This window comes from Schistocerca americana, chromosome 6 (assembly GCF_021461395.2).
Source record: "Schistocerca americana isolate TAMUIC-IGC-003095 chromosome 6, iqSchAmer2.1, whole genome shotgun sequence".
NCBI classification, from domain to species: domain Eukaryota; kingdom Metazoa; phylum Arthropoda; class Insecta; order Orthoptera; family Acrididae; genus Schistocerca; species Schistocerca americana.
In genome coordinates this window covers 429,655,623-429,681,212 of record NC_060124.1, presented here as the reverse complement: position 1 = coordinate 429,681,212, position 25,590 = coordinate 429,655,623, and the positions used below count along the sequence as shown (strand labels likewise).

Here is a 25,590-nt window from a genome sequence, read left to right as displayed (position 1 = left end):
GCAAGGTCAGCTTCTTCCTTTTTTTCATTCATCTGTAACTAATTCGTGTCAGTATTGTGAAACCATGATGTACTAAATCGATGATGAATAAACTCATGATTCAGTAATATTTACACTTGTCAGCACATGCCTTTTTTGGAACTGAAATTGTTACATTCTTCTTGAAGTCTGAGGGTGTTTTTTGTGTCTCATATATCTTGCATACCAGGAGGAATAGTTTAGCTTGTAGCTAGCTCTCCCAAGAATCTCATTTTTTCTGTGGGAGTGTTGTCTACTCCAGGACCATTTTGTATGCTTAGGTCTCTCAAAGGTCTGTTAATTTTCTCTCACATTACAAGATTTCTCACATTACAAGATTTCAGATCTCATCTTCATTTACTTCCTCAATTACCTTCCTAGAATATAGTCTTCAAGTTCATTTCCTTTGTATCGCCCCTCCATATACTCCTTTGAGCTTTCCCTTCTTTGCTTAGCATCAGCTTGCCATGTCATTGGTTGATATTTATACAGTTGTTTCTGTTTGCTTCAAAGGGCTCTTTAATTTTCCGATAAGTGGCATCTATCTTTTACCAGGCATTCACACTTTTACAGCCATGCATTTCTCATAGCCATTCCTACTTAACAATTCTGTGCTTTCTATCAGTCTCATTTTTTAGACATTTGTATTTTCTTTTGCCTGCTTCATTTGATACATTTTTATATTTTCTCCTTTCATCAATTAAATTCCATATCTCCCATGTTATCCATGGATTGCTACTGAGTGCCACCTTCTTACCTATTTTATCTTCTGTCACCTTCACTATTTCCTCACTCAAAGCTACACATTTGTCTTCTATTGTAATACTTTCCCCCATTTCAGTCAAGAATAGCTTAATGTCTCCTGCGGAACTCCCAACAACCTTGGCTCTTTCAATTTATTCAGATCGCAGCTCCTTAATTATCTGCCTTTCTGCATTCTCTTCAGTTTTAATCTACAGTTCATAAACAACAAATTATGATCCACATCTGCCACCAGAAATGGCTCACAGTTTAAAGTGACAATATTATGAAAAGGATAAACTGCTACTCACCATATAGCGGAGATGCTGAACCACAGACAGGCACAACAAAAAGACCTCTAAATAAGTAAGATTTTTACCAAAACGTCTTCTTCTGAATTTGATAAAATACATATACACTTCCATGCAAATACAACTCAACACACACATGACCACTGCCTCCAGCTGCCGAGGCCACACTACTAGCTACAGTGCATGATAGGAGAAGTAGTCTGGGTGGTGGGGGTAGGAAGAGGCTGGGGCATGGTGGGAGGAACACAGGGTAGCATCCCTGCCCTCCCTGTCCCAGCCTCATCCTTACCCCATCACCCAGAGTGCTTCTCCCATCGTGTGCAGTAGTTTGCAATCTGGCGTCAATAGCCAGTGAGAGTGGTCATATGTGTGCGAGTTGTGTTTGCATGAATGGGTGTGTGCGTGTTATATAATTCAGAAGAAGGCCTTTTGGCCAAAAGCATACTTATTTAGCAGTCTTTTCATTGTGCCTGTCTGTGACCCAGCACCTTCACTATGTGGTGAGTAGCAATATATCCTTTTCGTAATATTATCATTATTCCATCCTGGATTTTACTGTTTAAAGTCCTATTTTGAAGTATTTGTGTTATCGTTAGATAATCAGTCTGAAACCTTCCAGTGGCTCTGAGTAATTTTCATGTATAGAGCCTTCTTTGATGATTCTTGAACTATGTATTAAGAGTATTAACAATGCTTAAATTGCTCTTTGTACCAAATTGTACCCAGCTGCTTCCTCTTTCATTCCTTTCCTCCAAGCCATGTTCTCCTACTCTTTTTCATTCTCTTCCTTTCCCTTCTATCAAATTCCAGTCCTTCATCACAATTAAATTTTCACCTCCCTTAACTATTCCAATGATTTCTTTTGTCATGCCTACAGTTTAGCTATGCATGAAATTGAAGCACTGAACACAACATCTTTAAGGTGAATCCACATCCAAAAGTCACGCAGGTTAAGATTAGGTGATCCGTACAGCCATGCTGTAGGGAAATGATGGCCAATAATTCTAACATTTCCAAAATATCTCAGCAGCAGCCATTTCACTGGCTGTGTAGTGTGCAGAGGAGCACTATCTTCCATAAAAATAATCCTACCAGGTCATCCATGTTGTCGAAGGGTTGGAATGACGTTGGTGTGTGAAAGACTCATAGCGTTTACCAGTGACAGCACAGGTAACAGGACCCACAGGACTCATGTCCTCAACGGCACTATGATAAATGATGCTGTCAACCCGCACTGCATAGTTGCCTTTACAGAATGAAGAGCGTGTGAATTTTCTGATGCCCATATTCTGCAATTCTGCATAGTGACAGACCATTGGAGATAGAAATGAGCTCTGTCTGTCCACAGAATGTTACATGGCCATTCATTGTCCACTTCCATGTGAGCAAGAAATTCCAGAGTGAATGTTTGTCTTGCTGGCAGATGAGCAGAAGCAACTCCTGAATATGGGTGATTTTTGTATGGATAGCAATGTAGGCTGTTTCATAGGATTTTAACCACTGTGATCACAGGCGTGCCCAATTTTCACGGCAATTCCCTGTGCATTGTATGTTTGCACACCACTGCTCAATCTCTCCTGTAATGCTGTGGCCACATCTTCGACAGACTTTGGATCAACTACCTTCCTCCCTCTTCTGCATTGGACTTCAAAAGAACCTGTCTTTTTGAAGTTTGTAATGATTTTCTCCTGACCCATTGTGGACACTGAACCACTCCCTTGAGTGTTTGGAACTTCTGCAGGGCTACTGGCACACAGTCACCATTCTTGTAAATGAGCTTTACCAGCAGTGTGTGGTCCTTCATGGAGATAGTCATGTTGGGCATCTCAGATGCAAACTGAGGAACAGCTGTGTCCCCTTTGTCTGTTGGTGTGCTTATTCTGATGCTTACAGAACCATCTGTTGGTCAAATTTTCACTAATTTTATTTTTTCCAGGAAGTTTTCCCCTGCGTCAATAGTATGTTGTTCAAATTTGAGATCATTCTAAGTACTGGTTCTCTTTCTACAGCATTTTGAAACCATAACTTTAATGAAGAAATGTAACAATATTAGAGAAGGAAAGTTGCTACTCACCATATACACTCCTGGAAATGGAAAAAAGAACACATTGACACCGGTGTGTCAGACCCACCATACTTGCTCCGGACACTGCGAGAGGGCTGTACAAGCAATGATCACACGCACGGCACAGCGGACACACCAGGAACCGCAGTGTTGGCCGTCGAATGGCGCTAGCTGCGCAGCATTTGTGCACCGCCGCCGTCAGTGTCAGCCAGTTTGCCGTGGCATACGGAGCTCCATCGCAGTCTTTAACACTGGTAGCATGCCGCGACAGCGTGGACGTGAACCGCATGTGCAGTTGACGGACTTTGAGCGAGGGCGTATAGTGGGCATGCGGGAGGCCGGGTGGACGTACCGCCGAATTGCTCAACACGTGGGGCGTGAGGTCTCCACAGTACATCGATGTTGTCGCCAGTGGTCGGTGGAAGGTGCACGTGCCCGTCGACCTGGGACCGGACCGCAGCGACGCACGGATGCACGCCAAGACCGTAGGATCCTACGCAGTGCCGTAGGGGACCGCACCGCCACTTCCCAGCAAATTAGGGACACTGTTGCTCCTGGGGTATCGGCGAGGACCATTCGCAACCATCTCCATGAAGCTGGGCTACGGTCCCGCACACCGTTAGGCCGTCTTCCGCTCACGCCCCAACATCGTGCAGCCCGCCTCCAGTGGTGTCGCCACAGGCGTGAATGGAGGGACGAATGGAGACGTGTCGTCTTCAGCAATGAGAGTCGCTTCTGCCTTGGTGCCAATGATGGTCGTATGCGTGTTTGGTGCTATGCAGGTGAGCGCCACAATCAGGACTGCATACGAACGAGGCACACAGGGCCAACACCCGGCATCATGGTGTGGGGAGCGATCTCCTACACTGGCCGTACACCACTGGTGATCGTCGAGGGGACACTGAATAGTGCACGGTACATCCAAACCGTCATCGAACCCATCGTTCTACCTTTCCTAGACCGGCAAGGGAACTTGCTGTTCCAACAGGACAATGCACGTCCGCATGTATCCCATGCCACCCAACGTGCTCTAGAATGTGTAAGTCAACTACCCTGGCCAGCAAGATCTCCGGATCTGTCCCCCATTGAGCATGTTTGGGACTGGATGAAGCGTCGTCTCACGCGGTCTGCACGTCCAGCACGAACGCTGGTCCAACTGAGGCGCCAGGTGGAAATGGCATGGCAAGCCGTTCGACAGGACTACATCCAGCATCTCTACGATCGTCTGCATGGGAGAATAGCAGCCTGCATTGCTGCGAAAGGTGGATATACACTGTACTAGTGCCGACATTGTGCATGCTCTGTTGCCTGTGTCTATGTGCCTGTGGTTCTGTCAGTGTGATCATGTGATGTATCTGACCCCAGGAATGTGTCAATAAAGTTTCCCCTTCCTGGGACAATGAATTCACGGTGTTCTTATTTCAATTTCCAGGAGTGTAGTTGATATGCTGAGTCGTGATACGCACAACAAAAAAATTCACACAATTATAGCTTTCGGGCATTAAGGCCTTTGTCAGCAATAGACACACACACACACACACACACACACACACACACACACACACACACACACACACCCGCGCACGCACACTCAAGCAAAAGGCAACTTGTGCACACATCTGCAGTCTCAGATAGCTGAAACCACCCTGCAAGCAGCAGCACCTGTGCATGATGAAACTGGGTGGGGGTAAGGAGGAGGCTGGGGTGGGGAGGTGGAGGGATATTATGGTGGGGGTGGCAGACAGTGAAGTGCTGCAGTTTAGATTGAGGGCAGGAGAGAAGGTGGAGAGGGGGAGGGGCGGAGGAAGTAGCGGAAAGGAGAGAAATAAAAGAAATTAAAAGACAGGGTGTGGCAGTGAAATGATGGCTGTGTAGTGCTGGAATTGGAACAGGGATGGGACTGGATGGGTGAGGACAGTGACTAAAGAAGGTTGAGACCAGGAGGGTTAGGGGAACGTAGGATGCAAGTTCCCACTTGCACAATTCAGAAAAGCTGTTGTTTATGGGAAGGATCCATATGGCACAGGCTGTGAAGCACTCATTGAAATGAGGGATATCATGTTTGGCAGCATGTTCAGCAACAGGGTGGTCCACTTGTTTTTTGGCCACAGTTTGTCAGTGGCCATTCATGTGGACAGACAGCATGTTGGTTGTCATGCCTCATAGAATGCAGCACAGTGGTTGCAGCTTAGCTTGTAAATCTCATGACTGGTTTCACAGGTAGCCCTGCCTTTGATGGGATAGGATCAATGCCATGAACTCCAGAGGCACACTCGACTGATGAATCGAAGCAAGTCGGCGGTCGCTGAACATTGTTTGTCGGAAAATCACGCTATGGAGCATGAACGCACGAGGATTCTGGTACAGACGTTGAGATACTGGGGCAGTGTTGTTAGAGAGGCCATCGAAATTCGCACCAATGGCGACCTCATAAACCGCGACTGTGGCTATAATCTTAGCAAGGCTTGGGAACCAGCGATTGGGTTAATCAAGAGTAAATCGAGCAAACGTATAGTTGTGACGACCACGGCGGACAGAGCCATCACACCGATGTCATTTCAGACGCCATCGCAATCTGTTCCACTGCGCGACCGTGGCGCGGACGGCGGAGGGAGTGCACTGCGGGCGGAGGGTATTTAAATTGGCCACCGCCGTGACCGAACCCAGTTCCCCCTGAGCAGCCATAGCGTATGGATCTCCGTACCGGCACGTTCGCAGGAGCTCAGTCCGTCAGTTCACCTGATGATGGCGACATGTATGATCGCCGAAATATTGTGCCCGTTGGACACTGTAGACCGGCAGTACACCCGTGGATATTTTGATTATGTAAGTTGTGTTTAAAGGGCAGTTCCAGTTTCGCTCTCCAACTTTACAGTCCGGTATCTTGTCCATAAGTATTGGAAACTCCTTGCAAATGGATCCTGCAGAGTAATGTATGGTTTTTATGCAAGAATTTTGAAAATAACAGTCCTTGTGCAGATTTGTTATCTTTCTTGTATTCACTGATTAAAATCACATTATTAAAAGCAAAACCTATTGTGCTGTGGAATCAGAATCTGTAGACTCTTCAGTAGTGGTCTTTATTAGGTTTCTGTGTGTATCAAAATGTTAAAGAGGCTTACCTTCAACTCTTAATTTTAACAACGTAAAATATTCAGTGCCACCAATTACCAATTACTTGCATATTAAGTAAAAGTAAATTGTTACTCTTAATTGGATTCTTGTGACCTGCATACTATTTTTTAAAATGTTACAAAGACACCAGTGGAACAATTATGTTTACATATTCTTGAGAAGCTGAGTACAGATACAAGTAAAAGCAATCCACTGCCCTGTGCTTTACATTCAATACTATAATTCTGGACTTTTAATGTGTGCTTTCTACTGTACTTGCTATGCTACCAGGAGAACTACCATCTCAAACAATGATCATAGTTTATGTATTTAATTATTCAATCTTATTAGTGATATTTGTATAGAAATTTAAGTTCTCTTCATGTAAGTATTCTTACTCATTTCTGATATTTCAGGCAGTTGTCCGTAACCAGCAAGTTCAGGAACTTAACCGTTTTTTGCATTACTACACTCGTTTCAAGAATCATGAAAACAGTCACCGTCTGGAGGAGCCCCTGCTGATAAATGCGCGACAAAAAGCTCAGTTGTTGCTGGCATCTACTAGCACAGCACAGGGGCCAGGAACAGGACAGGTTCTAGGAACAGGTCAAGTTTCGAGCACTGGTAAGAAGTATGTACTTATACAATAACAAAAGATTCTTAATACAGAATGTATTCATAATGACAAATGCCAATAGAAACAGGCTGGTTAGTGAACCATAAGCTTAAAGTTTTCAGGAGTCAAAAGAGAAGGATAAAATACTGGAAAAGGGAGGCATGCCATTAAAACAGATGATAAATGGAGTCATGGTACTTACAAAGTGTATGTGCAAAATGTCACTGACTTTTAAATATGTTTTTTGACTGATTCTGATGTTGCACAAATTGAGCCAAACCCTCCCTTTCGCTTGTCATTCTTTGTTGTTCTTCCACTGTCGGTAGCCCCTGCATCCTCATGAATCTTTTCCCTTTATATCTGTTGCATTGAAGAGAAAAAACTTATTTTGTGTAGATCCTCTGTGAGCAGAGGAATAACAGGCATGTATGAACGAATGATACCAGATACCTGCTTGTTGATTCAGTTCACTCGTTGCCATTATGCACTGCTTCCACATGTTGAAACCTATCTCCCCCCTACCTGGTTTGCATTCATTCAGATGATGCATTCCAACTGGGATGGCATGCCTATTCTCTGCATTGCCAATGAAAATTTGTGGAGGGGCTTGTACACTATCAAATAAGTAAAACATGAATCTAATAATAACACAATATATTGTTTACACCCTATGTCCTCCTATTAGGCTGCTGTACATTAACAACAGTATAAACATAAAGATGAAAGTGCCTTGAACCAGAATTCACAATGCCTACATTATAGCCATTAATTCTTAATAAAACTTGTCTACTGTAAATTTACATATCTAGCTGCTCCAGTCTGAGATCAAACGATGGTTCTGCTACCATCTGAGACTTTATAACCGAGATGTCTGGATAGTTTTGAAACTACTTGGGACCTAAACATGTAATATTCTCCAAGACGATAAAAACTGACAGCCACAACCATGACCAGAAGGCCACCTGTGATTATTTAACCCAATCCTGAGAAACTAACAGCAAGTTAAGAAGCATTGCTCTACTTACCAGCATCAGTGTGACACATGAGATAATAGGGCAACATACACTTTGTTCATCTGAGCTAACCACATCTAAATCTGTAGTTATTGTCATAGTCAGTAACATAAATTTGAAACACTAATTAATGTCACCCTCCTGTGTCACTGTTCATGTTTTGACTTTGCAAATATCAGATGAACTACCGAAAGCATTAGCACGTCCCTGAGGTGTAATGCTACAGGTCCGTCCTCAGTCAGTACTCACTATGATATGCCCTGAATGAGGGAATCCTTTATTTATAACATTTTAGCTGACTATGACATCAGACAAGTCACTTTTACAACAATACACAATTTTGGTATGACACTCCACACATGTTCTTCCCATGTAAACTCACTCTAGAACTTCCACAGAATAAAATTTGCAGTTGCTCCCTCTGCCGTAAATCATATTTTTGTGGACATACTATTCTTGCTTCTCCCACCCTTCAGGGCCATGGATGAATCCTACCCTTTTTGCCAAGGAATGTTTCTCCCCAAAACCTGCATTTTACTTATAGTTTTTCACAAAAGTATTCTTGCACTGAGCTTCAAAATCCTTCCAAATGCCCTTACTTCCTCTTCACCTACAGGCTTTGCATACTCCGTGACCACATTGCTCCATCTTGCCTATGCTATTAAAATTCAAACAACTCATCTGCTGGATGGATTTTGATGCGGTGTGCGCCAGTCAATTTCATTTTAAACAAAGACCTTATTTATTTTATGTTACACCATGAATTATTATGCTACACTAAGATATACTACACTACATACGGTACTTGTTCTTTCTGAATTGAGCATCAGTGAAATAATATAGCTTCGTTATCACAGTATCTATAGCATCAGAGAACTTGAAGTGTATCTCTTCATTCCTTAGCATTTCTGCATCGCACTTATTTGCACATTGTTTCTTCCTGACTAGCCTCTTAAGCTTCAGGCTACTCTTCGTCATTACTAAATTGTTATCCAAATCTATATCTGCTTCTGGGTATGCCTAACAATCCAATATCTGATTTTGGAATCTCTTCCTGACCATGATGTAATCTAACTGAAACCTTCCCATATCTCCCAGCATTTTCCAACTATACTTCCTCCTGTTGTGATTCTTGAATAGGGTATTTGTGATAACTACTGAAATTTATTGCAGAACTCAATTAATCTCTCTCCTCTACTATGAAGCCCATGTTCTCCTGTAAACATTACTTCTACTCCTTCCCTTACAACTGCATTCCAGTCTAATATGATTATTAGGTTTTCATCTCCCTTTACATACTTAATTACTTCTTCAATATCCTCATATACTTTGTCTATCTCTTCATCTTCTGCTTGAGACATTGCCATGTGTACCTGTTGTCAGTGTTGCTTTCCTATCTGTTCTGATTATAATAATCCTATCACTGAACTGTTCACAATAACTCACTCTCTGGCCCACCTTTCTATTTGTAATGAATCCTACTCTCATTATATTGTTTTCTGCTGCTGTTGATATTACCCTATACTCGTCTGACCAGAAACCCTTGTCTTCTTTCCATTTCACTTCACTGACACCCCCACCCCCCCTCCCCACTATATATACTGAGCCTTTGCATTTCCCTTGTAGATTTTCTAGTTTCCCTATAACATTCAAACTTGTGATGTTACATGTCCTGACTCATATAATGTCATACTTTCTCTAACTTAACTCTTAAGAGACGTGGTGAGGACCATTTCTTTCCAGCTAACAAAATTGATTGAGAAGAAATTAGTATCCTTCACCTGTACTGGAAGAATTCATTAATATGCACCACACACTCTTTTTTTCGAGATTTTCCATGTAAAGGGAAAATTCACAAGTGAATTTTCCTTTCAGTTTGTGCATTTCTTTTAACAGTGGCAATAGTATCTGTAACATGTATTCTGTAGCTCTGAACAGCAGACTGATTAAGAAGATAAAGAACAGGTTATAATTAAAAATATTTTAATATTGTTGACAGAACGTACTAATCAACTGGGACCAGAAGGAGCTAGATTTGTGGAAGATGGTGTACGAGAGCTACTGAAAGCACGTAGGGTGCTCTGTGGCTCATACGTTCATGGGTATTATCTACATGACAATGGTTACAGCAAATCCATCTTTGAATTTATGCAGGTTAGAGAACTGATTTTTGTACATAAATTTCTGTTTTAGCCTCTATGTAGTTGCAATATTGAATAAAACATTTTCTGTGTTAGTTGTGCTGTTGCATCAAAATTTAGTAGACGTTCTTTTCAAGTATACATAAAAAAATTTTCTTACCAAATGGTTGCAGACACAGACAAATAAAAAGAGGCAAAAGTCACATAAATACGACAGTCAAGTAAGGACTGAAGGTTCCTTATAATAATAATAATAATAATAATAATAATAATAATAATAATAAAAGGGTGAAAGAATTGATCAATCAAGAATATAAACAGAAAACATTGAAAAATTTTATTATTATTGTAAAACTTAGATTTCAGGTTATAAGCCCATTTTCTAGAAAATGAGCTTATAGCACAAGACCTAGGTCATACAGTAGTAATGAAGTTCATGTAACTAGGCTAAAAAAGTGTTTCGTTTATTTAATAAGTAGGAAAGTGAGCTATGATTCCAGACCTAGAGAGGTAACAGTATAAGAAAAAGTTTAATGGTTGAATGTTGGCAACAGGTGAGTTTTGAAAACCTGAGGAGCGGTTGACAAATCAGATATAAAGGGAAGGACAAATTGAAAATAGAGGCATAAATTACATTAATATAACAGCAACACAGGAAAAAGGAGCAATTGCTGCTTCCCACCATGAAAGAAGAAAATCTACATACATACTCCACAAGCCACTGTACAGTGTGTGGCAGAGAGAGCTCTATAGCACCAATAGTCATTTGTTTTCCTATCTCACTGGCAAATAGTGCAAGGGGAAAATGCCTCGATAAGAGCCCTAATGTCTCATCTGATCATCATGATCTTTACATGAAATGTATGTTGCTGGTAGTAGAATCATTCTACAGTCAGCTTCAAATCAGTTTTCTAAATTTTCTTAGTAGTGCTCCTTGATGAAAACATCAACTTCTGTCCAGGGATTCTCATTTGAGTTTCCGAAGCATCTCTGTAATACTTGCATGTTGTTTGAACCTACCGGTAACAAATCTAACAGCTTTGATTTTTTCTTTTAATCCAATGTGTTGTGGATCCCAAATGCTCAAGCAATACTCAAAATTGGGTCTCACTATTATTATGTATGTGGTCTCCTGTAAAGATGAACCACACTTTTCTAAAACTCTTCCAATAAACTGAAGTCGGCCATTCCCCGTCCCCACTTCAATCCTTATATGCTTATTCCATTTCATATTGTTTTGCAACATTATATTTGATCAATGTGACTCTGTCTACTCATGCTGTATTTGAACATTATGAGTTTATTTTCCTATTCATCTACATTAACTTACATTTTTCTACATTTGGAGCTAGCCGTCTTACATGACACTAGCTAGAAATTTTGTCTACGTCATCGTGTATTCACCTATAGCCACTCAGTTATGACATCTTCATGTACATCACAGCATCATCAGCAAAGAAACACAGATTGTTGTCCATCCTGTCTGCCAGATGTATAAAGAAAACAATAGTGGTCCTATAACATTCCCTGGGACACTCCCAGTGATACCCTTGTCTCTGATGAATACTTGCTGTAGGGACAACATACTGGGTTCTATTGCTTAAAAAGCCTTTGAGCAAGTCACAATCTGGGAACCTATTCCGTATGCTTGTACCTGCGGTGGGACACAGTGTTAAATGCTTTTCAAAAATCTAGGAATGTGGAATCTGCTTGTTGCCCTTCATCCACAGTTCACAGGATGTATGACAAAAGGGCAAGCTGAATTTTGCATGAGCAATGCTTTTTAAAACAATGCTGATTAGTGGACAGAAGCTTTTCTGTCTCAAGGAAATCTCTTATATTTAAATTGAAATATTCAAGGATTCTAAAGCAAATTGATGTTAAGGATATATTCTGTAATTTTTTGGATCCATTCTTTTCCCCTTATTAGATACAGGAGTCATCTGTGCTTTTTTCGAGTCACTTTGGACTTTGTGCTGGACAAGAGATTCGCAATAAATGCAAGCTAAGTAAAGGGCCAATGTTGTAGGGATTCCATCCAGACCTGGCGACTTATTTGTTTTCAACTCTTTTATTGGTTTCTCTATGCCAGGGGTGCCTATTACTATGTCCTCCATACGGGAGTTTGTCCGGTGGTCAAATGGCAGTGTGTTTGTATATTTCTTCTGCATGAATAATTTCTTAAATGTGAGATTTAATATAAATAATTGGATGGATAAAAAAATTCACTCACTAAGCAGCAGCAGGGGAACACGCATATAAAAGGTATTATAATTACTTTTATTTTAAAAAAATTGTTTATTTTTGTTGATATCTAGCTACATTCACTTTTTTACCATTGTTGCTTGTTAAAATTAATAAATTTTTTATTGTAACCACCACCAGGTACAATTTTTTGTACCATGTTTAGATTCTCGTGTTTTGTAGTGGCATTAGGCATAGTGTTTGTGTATACTGTTATGGAGACTAGGAGGCCAACAAGTAATTATTATGGATGATATGGAGAAAATAATGGGTAAGGTAGACCTCATTTCACAGAAAAACTTCAGAAAGTTATAGCCCTGTTATAGAGGTTGGTAGATGCATTATCCATGCATATTTCTGTCTATCTGTTGTAGTATGTTAAACAGTGGAAAATCCAGGATGGAATGTAACAAAAGTTACTACTCACCATACAGCAGAGATGCTGAATTGCAGATAGGCACACCAAAAAAGACCCTCACAATTAAAGCTTTCAGCCATTAAGGCCTTTGTCAACAATAGATAAACACACACACACACACACACACACACACACACACACACACACACAAATGCAACTCGCACACACAACTACAGTCCCAGATAACTGAAACCACACTGCGAGCAGCAGCACCAGTGGCAACAGGATGGAGGTAAGGAGGTGGCTGGGGTGGGGAGGGGGAGGGATAGTATGGTGGGGGTGGTGGACAGTGAAGTGCTGCAGGTTAGACCGGGGGCAGGAGAGAGGTGGGGAGGGTGGGGGGGAGGGAAGTAGTGGAAAAGAGAGAGATAAAAAGACTGGGTGTGATAGTGGAATGACGGCTGTGCAGTGCTGAAATTGGAACATTCCATCACCACACCCAGTCTTTTTATTTCTCTCTTTTCCACTACTTCCCTCCGACCTCCCCCCCACCCCCACCCCTCCCCACCTCTCTCCTGCCCTCCATCTAACCTGCAGCACTTCACTGTCTGCCCCCCCCCCCCCCCAGACTATCCCTCCCCCTCCCTGCCCCAACCTCTTCCTTAAAATCATGCACTGGTGCTGCTGCTTGCAGTATGGTTTCAGTTGCCTGAGACTGCAGTTGTGTGTGTGAGCGTGTGTGTGTGTGTGTGTGTGTGTGTGTGTGTGTGTGTGTGTGTGTCTGTCGTCTATTGTTGATGAAGGCCTTCCTGACTGAAAGCTTTGATTCTGAGAGTCTTTTTGTTGTGCCTATCTGCGACTCAGCATCACCACTATATGGTGAGCAGCAACTTCCCTTTTCATAATATTGTTATTGTATGTTAGGTTAGTAAGGAGAAATATTTTATGTCTGTGTTTTAGTTTTCTTACACTTTGAAGATAATGTTCTTATGTATCAAACAATAGAAAATCCAAGATGGAATGAAACAATATTATGAAAAGGGAGGTTGCAACTCACCATGTAGCAGAGATGCTGTCGCAGATAGACACAACAAAAAGACTATCACAAATAAAGCTTTCAGCCATTAAGGCCGTCATCAACAATAGATCACACACACACACACACACACACACACACACACACACACACGCACACACACAAACGCAACTCCCACACACGACTGCAGTCTCAGGTAACTGAAACCACAGTGTAGAATGCGATGGGGGAATTACATAACAAGCAGTGGGTAAACTGATCCTCAAATTGAGTGTAATGTTGAGCAAAACACTTTGTCATTGGGAGAACAATTTTGCTGTGCAGACCAGTATAGGTATCATATTAAGTTTATTTTCAGGTCCTCCACCAAGAATTGTTGTTTGCTTAGTTGAGTAAAAGGAAGGAAGCCAGGAGTTTTAATATCTATTCAGCACTGATATCATTAAACCTAGAACACTGGTTCACTGGGAGAAAAATTACTCTTGGAATCAGTTGTATCCTTGTTGAAGGAATTGTCTCTGCACTCATCTGCAGTGATTTTGGGAAGTCATAGATAACTTACATTAAGGCAATATTCATTAGCCATTGAAAGCTGTTCTTGGACAATGTTGTTGTATATGAAAAAATATCATTAGAAAGTTGTTGTAGAAAGCAGGAAGACATATAGATGATTAATATTTTTCTTGTTGTTGTATGAAAAGTTTAATTTCTTTGATACAGTTTCAACTTATCTCAGTATGAATTCTTTTTCCTTGTAACATCTCTGGCCAGTTATTTTTCTGTTGTAGAGGCAAGGTGGCTATTGGTGAGAATGGTTACAAAATAAACAGTTGTTCCTTATTAAACTGGGGACTTAATTTGTTTGTGGGAACACTAATATAGACATTTAATTCTCACATGGTTCCAAATAATAGATACTCACTCTTGACATAATGAAATGTAGTGCACTGTGCATAAACAGCTGAAAAAATTACTCGCCTACAAACTGGAGTCACAAACATGAAGTATCTGGGTATATCTATGAGCAGCAAATTAAGGTGTAGTGATTACACGATTTAGACATGAGAGAAATGAATACCAGACATATTTATCAGAAGACACCATTAAATTGTTTCATCATTTTGTTTGTCTCACTAGCTTCAAAAGTTTGACATTTTTAAATTTCTTTCACAGTTTTTCCAAGGGCAATCCATTGTTCTTAGTGATTCTTTATTAGTACTGCATTCATTAAGCACTCAATAATGCTGCAATCTGTCACAAGATAAAGTGTAAATTTGATCAGCTGCTTAACAAAAGCGACTGTTCAGCTAAAAATACTGTTTTCTGTTGATCTATAAATATTCTTCTTTGTTCCCAGGTGTTATAGTTGGGACAAGTATTTGTAACTGTCTCATTCAAATGGAGTGTTGTAAGTTTTGTATTGTACCTGTTAGTATATCTTTTATGTGTATTACTCATGTCTGAAAGAAATTACTATCCAAGAGATAGAGGGGCTGGCCAGTACTTACCTCAGCTCAGTACAGCCGATAGATACACAAAAAACAGAACCGAAAATTTACGTTCCTAGCTTTCGGAACAAATGTTCCTTCATCAGGGAGGAGAGAAGGGAAAGAAAGGGAAGAAGGGAAAGTGGATTCAGTTACTCACAACCCAGGTTATGAAGCAACAGGGAAAGGAAAACAGGGTGGGTAGCAAGGATGGAGGCATGGTTGTCAGAGGGAAGCCAAAGATATTCTACTGTAAGTTCTGTGCCAGCTTAAAACCAAAGAGGATGCATACAGAAGTAAAGAGGTATATAGTATAAAGATAAACACAACTATGAAGGATGAAAAGATGCGTGAATGGCTAAAGAGGAAAGGGAAAGAGGAGAAGACTGAAGAGTAATTGGGAGTGAGGTTGTTTAACGTAGGTTCAGTCCAGGGGAATGGCGGGATGAAAGGATGTGTTGGAGTGCAAGTTCCATCTCCGCAGTTCAGAAGGACTGGTGTTGGGTGGGAGAAGCCAAATGGCACATACGGTGTAGCAGGTTCCTAGGTCCCTAGAATTATGCTGGAGAGCATGCTCCACAACTGGGTATTGGACATCTCCTAGGCGGACAGTTCGTCTGTGTCCGTTCATGCGCTCAGCCAGTTTAGTTGTTGTCATACTGATGTAAAAGGCTGTGCAGTGCAGGCATGTGTTTTCCTTTCCCTGTTGCTTCATAACCTGGGTTGTGAGTAACTTAACCCACTTTCCCTTCTTCCCTTTCTTTCCCCTCTCTCCTCCCTGATGAAGGAACATTTGTTCCGAAAGCTAGGAACGTAAATTTTCGGTTCTGTTTTTTGTGTATCTATCAGCTGTACTGAGCTGAGGTAAGTACTGGCCAGCCCCTCTATCTCTTTGTTAGTATTTGTTTCACATCTTTATATGAGATTTTCCATTAATCATTTAGAAATTACTATCCTTGTAATATTACAACTATCTCTTGCTGTACTGACTGTAGACTTTTAAGCATCAAATAGGTAACACTGTAGCTTAAAATCATTGTAACACTTTTCAGAATGAACTTGAGGAGGTCACAGAACGATTGTCAGAGATGGTTGCGCGGCCTTACCTTCGAACACCTCGAGCAGTGATTATCCAGACCACAGCTCTTGCCCGCCGTAAGCGTCATGAATTTGTGCGAGCTGTATCCAAAGGGCTAGTTCCACCTGAAACTCCTCCCTCTTCTCGAAGAATGGAAGGAACAGTAGTAAGTTTTTGGACAGTGGTGTGTACCTCGAACATTATCTTACAGTTGCTGAAATTACTGCAGACAAAGTATGTTGAGAAATTTCATATCACTTTTTACAAACATAATGATGATATATATATAAATCAGATACATATTTCTGTCTAAAAAGTGAATTTAGGAAAATTTTCAATGTTTTATTACCAGATCTATGTAAGTGAAGAGGTAATCACCTAGGAATGTTTCCATGTCTTGATATTTGTATTTGAATTTCCTATTATACACGCCAGATGAACATAATAATTTTATAAAGTGCCACGGTTTCTTTGTATTTCTTGGAGACAGCTGAATTGCATCACAACTACTTATGCCTCACTTATTCACCTGAGATTGAAAATTGAATTTTTTTTTTTTTGTGGTATTTTGAATTAAGTCCCTCCTCACTTTGGTTATTTACATCTCACCACGTATGTTCCACAAGTGGAGATTAGACACACTTCCACATCCTGGCACTCTTCTGTAACCTAATTCACAATTTTTATGTTATGTATGTGATATGTATATGTATTGTATACTGCTTGCTTGCTTGCTTGAAAGAGCATAAGTTCCTTCATTTCTAAGGCATGATCTGTAGTTTATTGATTCTTTTTTTTTCATGTCCAGTCTTTCAGAGATAATTTCCCTTTAAGCATACTGCTAGCCACCTCAAGATTATCACACAAATGTGCAGTGTGTCATTGTGTGGCAAACTAATCTGCTTAGGTAAATTAATGTCTGAGACTGCAAGATCATTTCACTTAAAGCTATGATTAATTATAATAGTATTAAAACTTTTAATAGTATCACATTCAAACCATATCTTTTCTTGAGGAAAATTGTAACTTCAAAAGAGGAAACAAGCACTAACTCTAAATACTTCTAGAAAAGATCATAAGCACTATTTGTAGGAGGAGAACTGTTTTCAATGGTAATGTTGCTCATATGAACCCTACAACACTGAGCGATCACATACATCCTCTGCTACTTTCTCAAGAAGAATCAGAGGAGGTAGGGTTCACAGGAGGATATCCAAAAAGGCATTCCATTCAAGATAGAACTCTAAGCCAGGCATAAATTAAAAATTGGAAAAATATGCATAAACACTAGGAAGAAGTGGCATAGGAAGATAATGTGAAATATTGGGATGAAGTTGAAATCCAGGTGCAAGGAAGAGAAAGATCACAACTGAAGTAATATGGTCTGTAGATGGCAGAAAAGGGGGGACTGGGATGTTGAGAGATCAAAGACACTGTCAGCTCATTCATGGTAACTATGCTGTATTACAGTCTTCATTGTGACAAGGTCTGCAGTTGTTATGAATTTTTTAAATGATCTTGTGATGCCTGCAGCTGATGTTTCCTTTATTTTATGTATGATCCCACAGTTTTGGCCTGAGACCATTTTCACATATCTAAAATCGAAGCATTATACATCGAATGCATTAGTATCAATTAATGGATTTAACATAAGAACAAGTCATATCCCAAGATTTGCTAGGATGAAATACAGAAAATATCAGCTGAAGGTATCACAAAATGATTTAAAAATTTTTATTACATTTCTGGCAATGTACACTTCAATTACATTATAAGTAGTACAGTAAAGCATGATTGTTGATGTATAACTTGGGACAGTAATTAAGAGTCCACTTAAAAATGGAAAATGTCAGTGATTTACTTAATGGAAACTGAGACTGATTGATTGTAGGTCAGGTTATGTGGTTTCAGTTGAAGTTATTTATCCTCCTGCATCTACGTACCCCTGTTGTAGTGAGCATTAATTTTACTTTATGAAGGAACAATGAAGATTAAGGTGTATCATCCTGTAGACCACTAACCTTCTTCTGGTGACAGAAACATCCTACTTCCAGAAAAGCTGTTCAATTTCAGTGATATGATTCTGCTACTGATTGCTTAATAGTGTATAATTCACAGACATGCATAGCACTCGTCAACTAAGTTTTTTTGCTTTCATAACTATAGGAACTCATTTTCCATATTTGTTAAAACATACAGCTGTAACAGTTATGTGCCTTTATTAGTTCTACTAAACAACTAGCTTAAAAAAGGACTAAGTAGTGATTATTGTAGATGGAAAATTTCATATATTTGTCAAGAAATAGTCTGAAAGTTATATAAGTTCATAGGCTTCCATGACCAGTGTAATTTTGTATAAAATATTTTGATTATTGGGCTACATCATTTTAGCTATTAAAACAGCTAAATTGCCAATGTTGTGACTGACTTGCTATGGCCTTCTTCAGTGAACTATCCTGAAGAGGACCACAGAAAGTCAGTTGGAACTATGGCACTTCAGCTGTTTTAGTAGTTATGATGATGCAGCCCAATACCCAAAATTATTTCATCCAAGTCTGGATTTGTGGTTATACGAACCCTGTGGCCAGAAATTCAGTGTGAATTGCGAAGTAGTCATTTGGATGTAGATAGAAGGACCCAAACTCAGCCTTACCATACAGCCTAGACAATAGCTGAACCCATCTACAACTGGTTCACAGCAATGATTTTGAATGTTAATTTAAGAAAGGCTCATATTTTGCAATTTCAAAGAAGTTACAATTACCCACTGGTTGCAAGAATAGGCAAAAATAGCCATACACTAAATAAAACTCCATGTAAAATTACTCGATGTTCAGTTCAATAGTGAACTGAAATAGACAGATAAATAATAATAATATCGTAAAGATGGCTCATTTCAGGAAAACTATAAAATTAGAAAGAGGCAAAATGTCTGTCCAGTAATCACCTGCAGAAAGCAAAATTCTGCTACAGGCTGTAAACACATTTAAACTAAAAAATTAATCTTAGCTTTTGAACAATTATTCCTTACTCTGAGCTTCAGAAGTTCTGTGGTATGCTTCTCCCAAGTGGAATTCTTATAAGTTGTAACCCCAAGAATTTAATGGTAAATCTCTTCCATTTGCTTGTCATCATACTTTGTAGATACACATAGAGTGTGTGTCTTTTCAGTGTCTAGGGGCAAAAAAATTAGCTGAAAACAATTTATTAATGTTCATGGAATATCGGTTTTGGAATCTTTCCAAAATAGCTGAAAGATGTGCATTGAAAACTGTGTTATGGAGGGTACTGGACTAGGGTAGTCCATGCAACTCTCTGAGCTATACTACTGTGGTGGTGTAATAGCTAGCACACCAGCTTGGTAAGCATGGAGACTTTGGTTCAAGTCCTGGCCATGGCACAAATTTTAATGCGTTTCTTCAGCTTCTATCATTATCGTAGATTAAAGTATAAGTGTTTGTATCATCTGCGAATGAAACAAACTTCATGTCTGGTAATGTTTCTGTACAAAGGTAGTTAACATTCACAAGAAAAAGAGGAAGATGAAATCTTCTGAGACATTATATGCAATTAGTTCACAGTGCTGTGAGGAATGATAGCTTAATACAGGACTCTTTCCTACTAACACTGTTTGTTTCTTGTTAGATATGACTTGAACCATTTTGGGATTTCCTGTAGCACCACAATATTCTAATTTACCTAAAATTATTTTTGATTTACATAGTCTAATGCCTTTGATAGATCACAGAATATACCAGTAGACTTCAGTTTATTGTGTAATATATTAAGTACTTTCTTGGTGTATTTTATTTTGTTTATTTTTTGTTTATGGGTAGCTTCCTCAGTATCAGAATCCTTTAGAAAACCAAAGTGTAAGTTTGATGATATGTTATATGTAGTCAGGTGTCTAAGAAACCACTTGTACTTTACCATTTCTAAAAATGTTGAGAATGCTGGTAGAAGTAATATTGTATGAAAGTTTGTTGTAATTTCATTATCTCCTCTGTTACACATAGGATTAACTGCAGCATAATTCAATTAATTAAGAAGCATTCTAATCATAAATGGCTGGTACACAAATAACTTATTATTGAGCTGAACTCAGAAGAACATTCTTTTATTAACTTAGCTGATGTGTTATCCTTATCTACTGATTTTTCGATTTCAAGGATTTTGTAATGGGCATTGCTTCTTCTCATGTGTCACAGTCATATGTTACTGAAGTTATTTGTATTGACTGATCTCAGGTGTTCTGTGGCACCATTTACTGATCCTGACAGCCACAACTTTTCAGTAACAGATATAAAATGCTTGATAAAGTTTTGCAGCAAACATTTGTCACCAATTTATCATTTACACTTAAAGCTACATGATATTCCTTACCTCTGGTCCTGCCAGCCTTTTCCTTCACTATATCCCATACTCTCTTTATTTTGTTACCTGACGTTACTAGGATTTTGTTACAGTGCATTTGCTTTGATGTTTGAATTCGTTTCTTCAGTATTTTGCAGTAAACCTTATAATGAGCAATAGAATAAAGATCAGAAATGTTACTGCATGAAGGTACAGTTCCCTTATTTTCCTGAAAGGCACCTTTATTCCTTGACAACTTAAGAATTTTTTTTAGACTTTGGTCTAATCTTATTAGCTTTTGGGAGAAAACAGTCTTCAAATAAGGTGATGATTTTGTTAATAAATGTATTTTCCATGCATATCATTAGCACAGTATACATCAATCCAGTTCATAACTTTGAACAGTTTCCTAGAATATTCAGATTTGGCTTGTGGTCTACTTTCCCAGACTCAGATTTATTAGCTTTCGTTTCCTGATCAGTATTAACTTTTAGCATAAGGAACTGCATATCAGTCTCAGAGACGATTAATTATGGATTTTGCAATATACAGTATAAGACAAAAAAATTCCATCTCTGACCCGTATGCAAACAGTTATTTGGCTTGGCATTGAGTGGCAGAGTTGTTGGTTATTGTCCTGAGGGTTTTCATGCCAAATTCTGTTCAAATGGTGCGTTAGAATGTCGAAATCAGTAGCTGATTTCCCACGCCCGGGTTCCCGGGTTCGATTCCCGGCGGGGTCAGGGATTTTCTCTGCCTCGTGATGGCTGGGTGTTGTGTGCTGTCCTTAGGTTAGTTAGGTTTAATTAGTTCTAAGTTCTAGGGGACTGATGACCATAGATGTTAAGTCCCATAGTGCTCAGAGCCATTTGAACCATTTTTGAGTAGCTGATTGCAGGACCCTACCCATAGTGCTCCAATTGCTCTCAACTGGAGAGAGACCTGACAATCTTGCTAGCCAAGGTAGGGTGTGGAAGTATAAGACAAATAGTAGAAATTCTCACAGTGTGCATGCAGGCATAATCTTGCTGAAATATAAGTCCAATATAGCTTGCCATGAAGACCAACAAAATGGGGTACAGAATATCATTGACTTACCTCTGTGGTGTATGGGTGCCACGGATGACAAGTGGCTGACCAGTGGACCTGCTATAATGAGAAATAGCATTCCAGACCACCACTCCTGGTTGTTGGGCTGTATGGTGGGTGACAGTCAGGTTTGCATCCCACAACTGCCTGGAGTGTCTCCAGAGACATCTTCACAGTTCATGGGCACTCAGTTATAAGTGAGACCCGTGACTGAAGACAGTCTTAGTCCAGTCAATGAAATTCCGGGCCCTGATGACCATGATGACATGTCTGGAGACTTCCTCCACCTGCCTCGCTTTGTTGGGATACCTTTCTGACTGTCACCAACCATACGGCCCAACAACCAGGAGTGATGGTCTGGTATGCCACTTCTTTTCATAGCAAGATCCCTTTGGTTGTCATCCATGACACCCTTCTGGCACAATGGTACATTGACAATATTCTACGCCTGTTTTGTTACCCTTCATTGCAAGCCACCCTGATCTTCCATTTCAGCAAGAAATGCTGACCCGCATGCCACCATAGTTTGTAATGCTTGTCTTCATGCTTGCCAAAACCCTACTTTGGATAGCAAGGTCACCATATCTCTTCCATATTGAGAATGCTCAACGTATACATCTACATCTACATCTACACTCTGCAAACCACTGTGAGGTGTGTGGCAGAGGCTATGTTCCACTGCACCTGTTATTATGGTTTCTTCCCGTTCCATTCATGTTTGGATTGTTGGAAGAATGATTGTTTGAATGCCTCTGTGCATGCAGTAATTATTCTATCTTGTCATCATGATCTCTAAATGAATGATACATAGGGGATTGTAGTATATTCCTAGAGTTATCATTTAAAGCCGGTTCTTGAAACTTTGTTAATAACTTTTTCAGAATAGTTTATGTCTTATCTTCAAGAGTCTGCCAGTGCAGTTTCTTCAGCATCTCGGTAGCCCACGGGTCAAACAGACCTGTGACCAGTAGCACTGCACTTTTCCCTGTTTGTTCAATATCCCCTGTTGGTCGTTTTTGGTATGGTTCCCATACAGTTGAAAAATATTCTAGAATGGCTCACATGAATGATTTGTGAGCTATCTCTTTTGTAGACTGATAGCAGTTCCCTAGTATTCTACCAATAAACCAAAGTCTCCCACATACTTTACCCACAGCTGAGCGTATGTGCTCATTCCATTTCATGTCCCTACAAAGTGTTACATGCAGGTATTTGTATGAGTTGGCCAATCCCATCTGTAACTTATTGCTGTTATAGTCATAGGATACTAGGTTTTTTCTGTACAGTAACAGGAATCAAAGGCACAGGAGCTTATTGCGATGCAGATGGATGTAGTGCCACTCACTCACCTACTGTTGTGTATGATGTTAGCTGGTGTGTGGACTAAACTGAAGACAATGTGTGAGAAATACTCTGCAGTGAACATTCACCTACTTCAACAAAAGTTTTTCTCTCTCCAGGTGATGACTCAGTGAGTATAGTTATGTCAAAAATAGAAGAAATCAGCACTAAATTGAAGCAATGGGGTCAACCAATTTCAGAGAAAATGATAAGAACCAAGGTGTTGATATCATTGCCAGAGAGAAATAAACATTTCCTTTCAGCATGGGAGTCTGTCCCCTCTCAGAAGGAAACACTTAATGAACTAACTTCAAGACTGTTCATTGAGGAAGAGAGAAACAATCAGTCCAGTTAGCTAGCATAATTAGGAAACAAAAAATTACCTGTTACACTAATGGTAAAGAGGGCCATTTTGCAAAGGGCTGTAAAAAATAAAGCAAAGAGAGAAACAAGAAGCAGCAGGAAGTGAAACTGCAGTCCAAGGAAGGCAAAAGGGCTCAGGATGCAAATGCCTTTAGGTGTGTTAGTCAAGGAGTCGATCTAGAAGATTTTTGGTTCACACTGTCAAATGACATTTGTACCTGGTGGCCAAAACCGAAACTAACATTTTTTCCAGTGTGAAATGGTTCTGCATTAACACATTACTGTTGTTGTTGTTGTTGTGGTCTTCAGTCCTGAGACTGGTTTGATGCAGCTCTCCATGCTACTCTATCCTGTGCAAGCTTCTTCATCTCCCAGTACCTACTGCAACCTACATCCTTCTGAATCTGCTTGGTGTATTCATCTCTTGGTCTCCCTCTACGATTTTTACCCTCCACGCTGCTCTCCAATACTAAATTGGTGATCCCTTAATGCCTCAGAACATGTCCTACCAACTGATCCATTCTTCTAGTCAAGTTGTGCCACAAACTTCTCTTCTCCCTAATCCTATTCAACACCTCCTCATTAGTTATGTGATCTACCCATCTAATCTTCAGCATTCTTCTGTAGCACCACATTTCGAAAGCTTCTATTCTCTTCTTCTCCAAACTGTTTATCGTTCATGTTTCACTTCCATACATGGCTACACTCCATACAAATACTTTCAGAAATGACTTCCTGTCACTTAAATCTATACTCGATGTTAACAAATTTCTCTTCTTCAGAAACGCTTTCCTTGCCATTGCCAGTCTACATTTTATATCCTCTCTACTTCGACCATCATCAGTTATTTTGCTCAGAAATAGCAAAACTCATTTACTGCTTTAAGTGTCTCATTTCCTAATCTAATACCCTCAACATCACCCGACTTAATTCGACTACATTCCATTATCCTCGTTTTGCTTTTGTTGATGTTCATCTTATATCCTCCTTTCAAGACACTATCCATTCCGTTAAACTGCTCTTCTAAGTCCTTTGCTGTCTCTGACAGAATTACAATGTCACCGGCGAACCTCAAAGTTTTTATTTCTTCTCCATGGATTTTAATACCTACTCTGAATTTTTCTTTTGTTTCCTTCACTGCTTGCTCAATATACAGATTGAATAACATCGGGCAGAGGCTACAACCCTGTCTCACTCCCTTCCCAACCACTGCTTCCCTTTCATGCCCCTCAACTCTTATAACTGCCATCTGCTTTCTGTACAAATTGTAAATAGCCTTTCGCTCCCTGTATTTTACCCCTGCCACCTTCAGAATTCGAAAGAGAGTATTCCAGTCAACATTGTCAAAAGCTTTCTCTAAGTCTACAAATGCTAGAAACTTAGATTTGCCTTTCCTTAATCTAGCTACTATGATAAGCCGTAGGGTCAGGATTGTCTCATGTGTTCCAATATTTCTACGGAATCCAAACTGATCTTCCTCAAGGTCGGCTTCTACTAGTTTTTCCATTCGTCTGTAAAGATTTCGCGTTAGCATTTTGCAGCCGTGACTTATTAAACTGATAGTTCGGTAATATTCACATCTGTCAACACCTGTTTTCTTTGGGATTTGAATTATTATATTCTTCTTGAAGTCTGAGGGTATTTCGCCTGTCTCATACATCTTGCTCACCAGATGGTAGAGTTTAATCAGGACTGGCTCTCCCAAGGCAATCAGTAGTTCTAATGGAATGTTGTCTACTCCCAGGGCCTTGTCTTGCTCTATCAAACTCTTCACGCAGTATCGTATCTCCCATTTCATCTTCATCTACATCCTCTTCCATTTCCATAATATTGTCCTCAGGTACATCACCCTTGTATAGACCCTCTATATACTCCTTCAACCTTTCTATTTTCCTTCTTTGCTTAGAACTGGGTTGCCATCTGAGCTCTTGATATTCATACAAGTGGTTATCTTTTCTTCAAAGGTCTCTTTAATTTTCCTGTAGGCAGTATCTATCTTACCCCTAGTGAGATAAGCCTGTACATCCTTACATTTATCTTCTAGCCATCCCCGCTTAGCCATTTTGCACTTCCTGTCGATCTCATTTTTGAGACGTTTGTATTCCTTTTTGCCTGCTTCATTTACTGCATTTTTATATTTTCTCCTTTCATCAATTAAATTCAATATTTCTTCTGTTACCCAAGGATTTCTACTAGCCCTCTTCTTTTTACCTACTTGATCA

At 39.9% G+C, this 25,590-nt stretch overlaps 1 protein-coding gene across 3 annotated transcripts in view; it reads left to right on the top strand.

Annotated features, from left to right (window-relative positions):
* Positions 1 to 25,590, top strand: part of LOC124619745 (ankyrin repeat and IBR domain-containing protein 1-like) — a 527,110-nt gene that overhangs the window by 357,536 nt on the left and 143,984 nt on the right. For all 3 annotated transcript variants that reach the window (XM_047146322.1, XM_047146321.1, XM_047146323.1), the window contains 3 exons: positions 6,666 to 6,873; positions 9,878 to 10,032; positions 16,197 to 16,388. In XM_047146322.1, the coding sequence (XP_047002278.1) occupies positions 6,666 to 6,873; positions 9,878 to 10,032; positions 16,197 to 16,388 (555 nt within the window). The remainder of the gene's footprint in view (positions 1 to 6,665; positions 6,874 to 9,877; positions 10,033 to 16,196; positions 16,389 to 25,590) is intronic.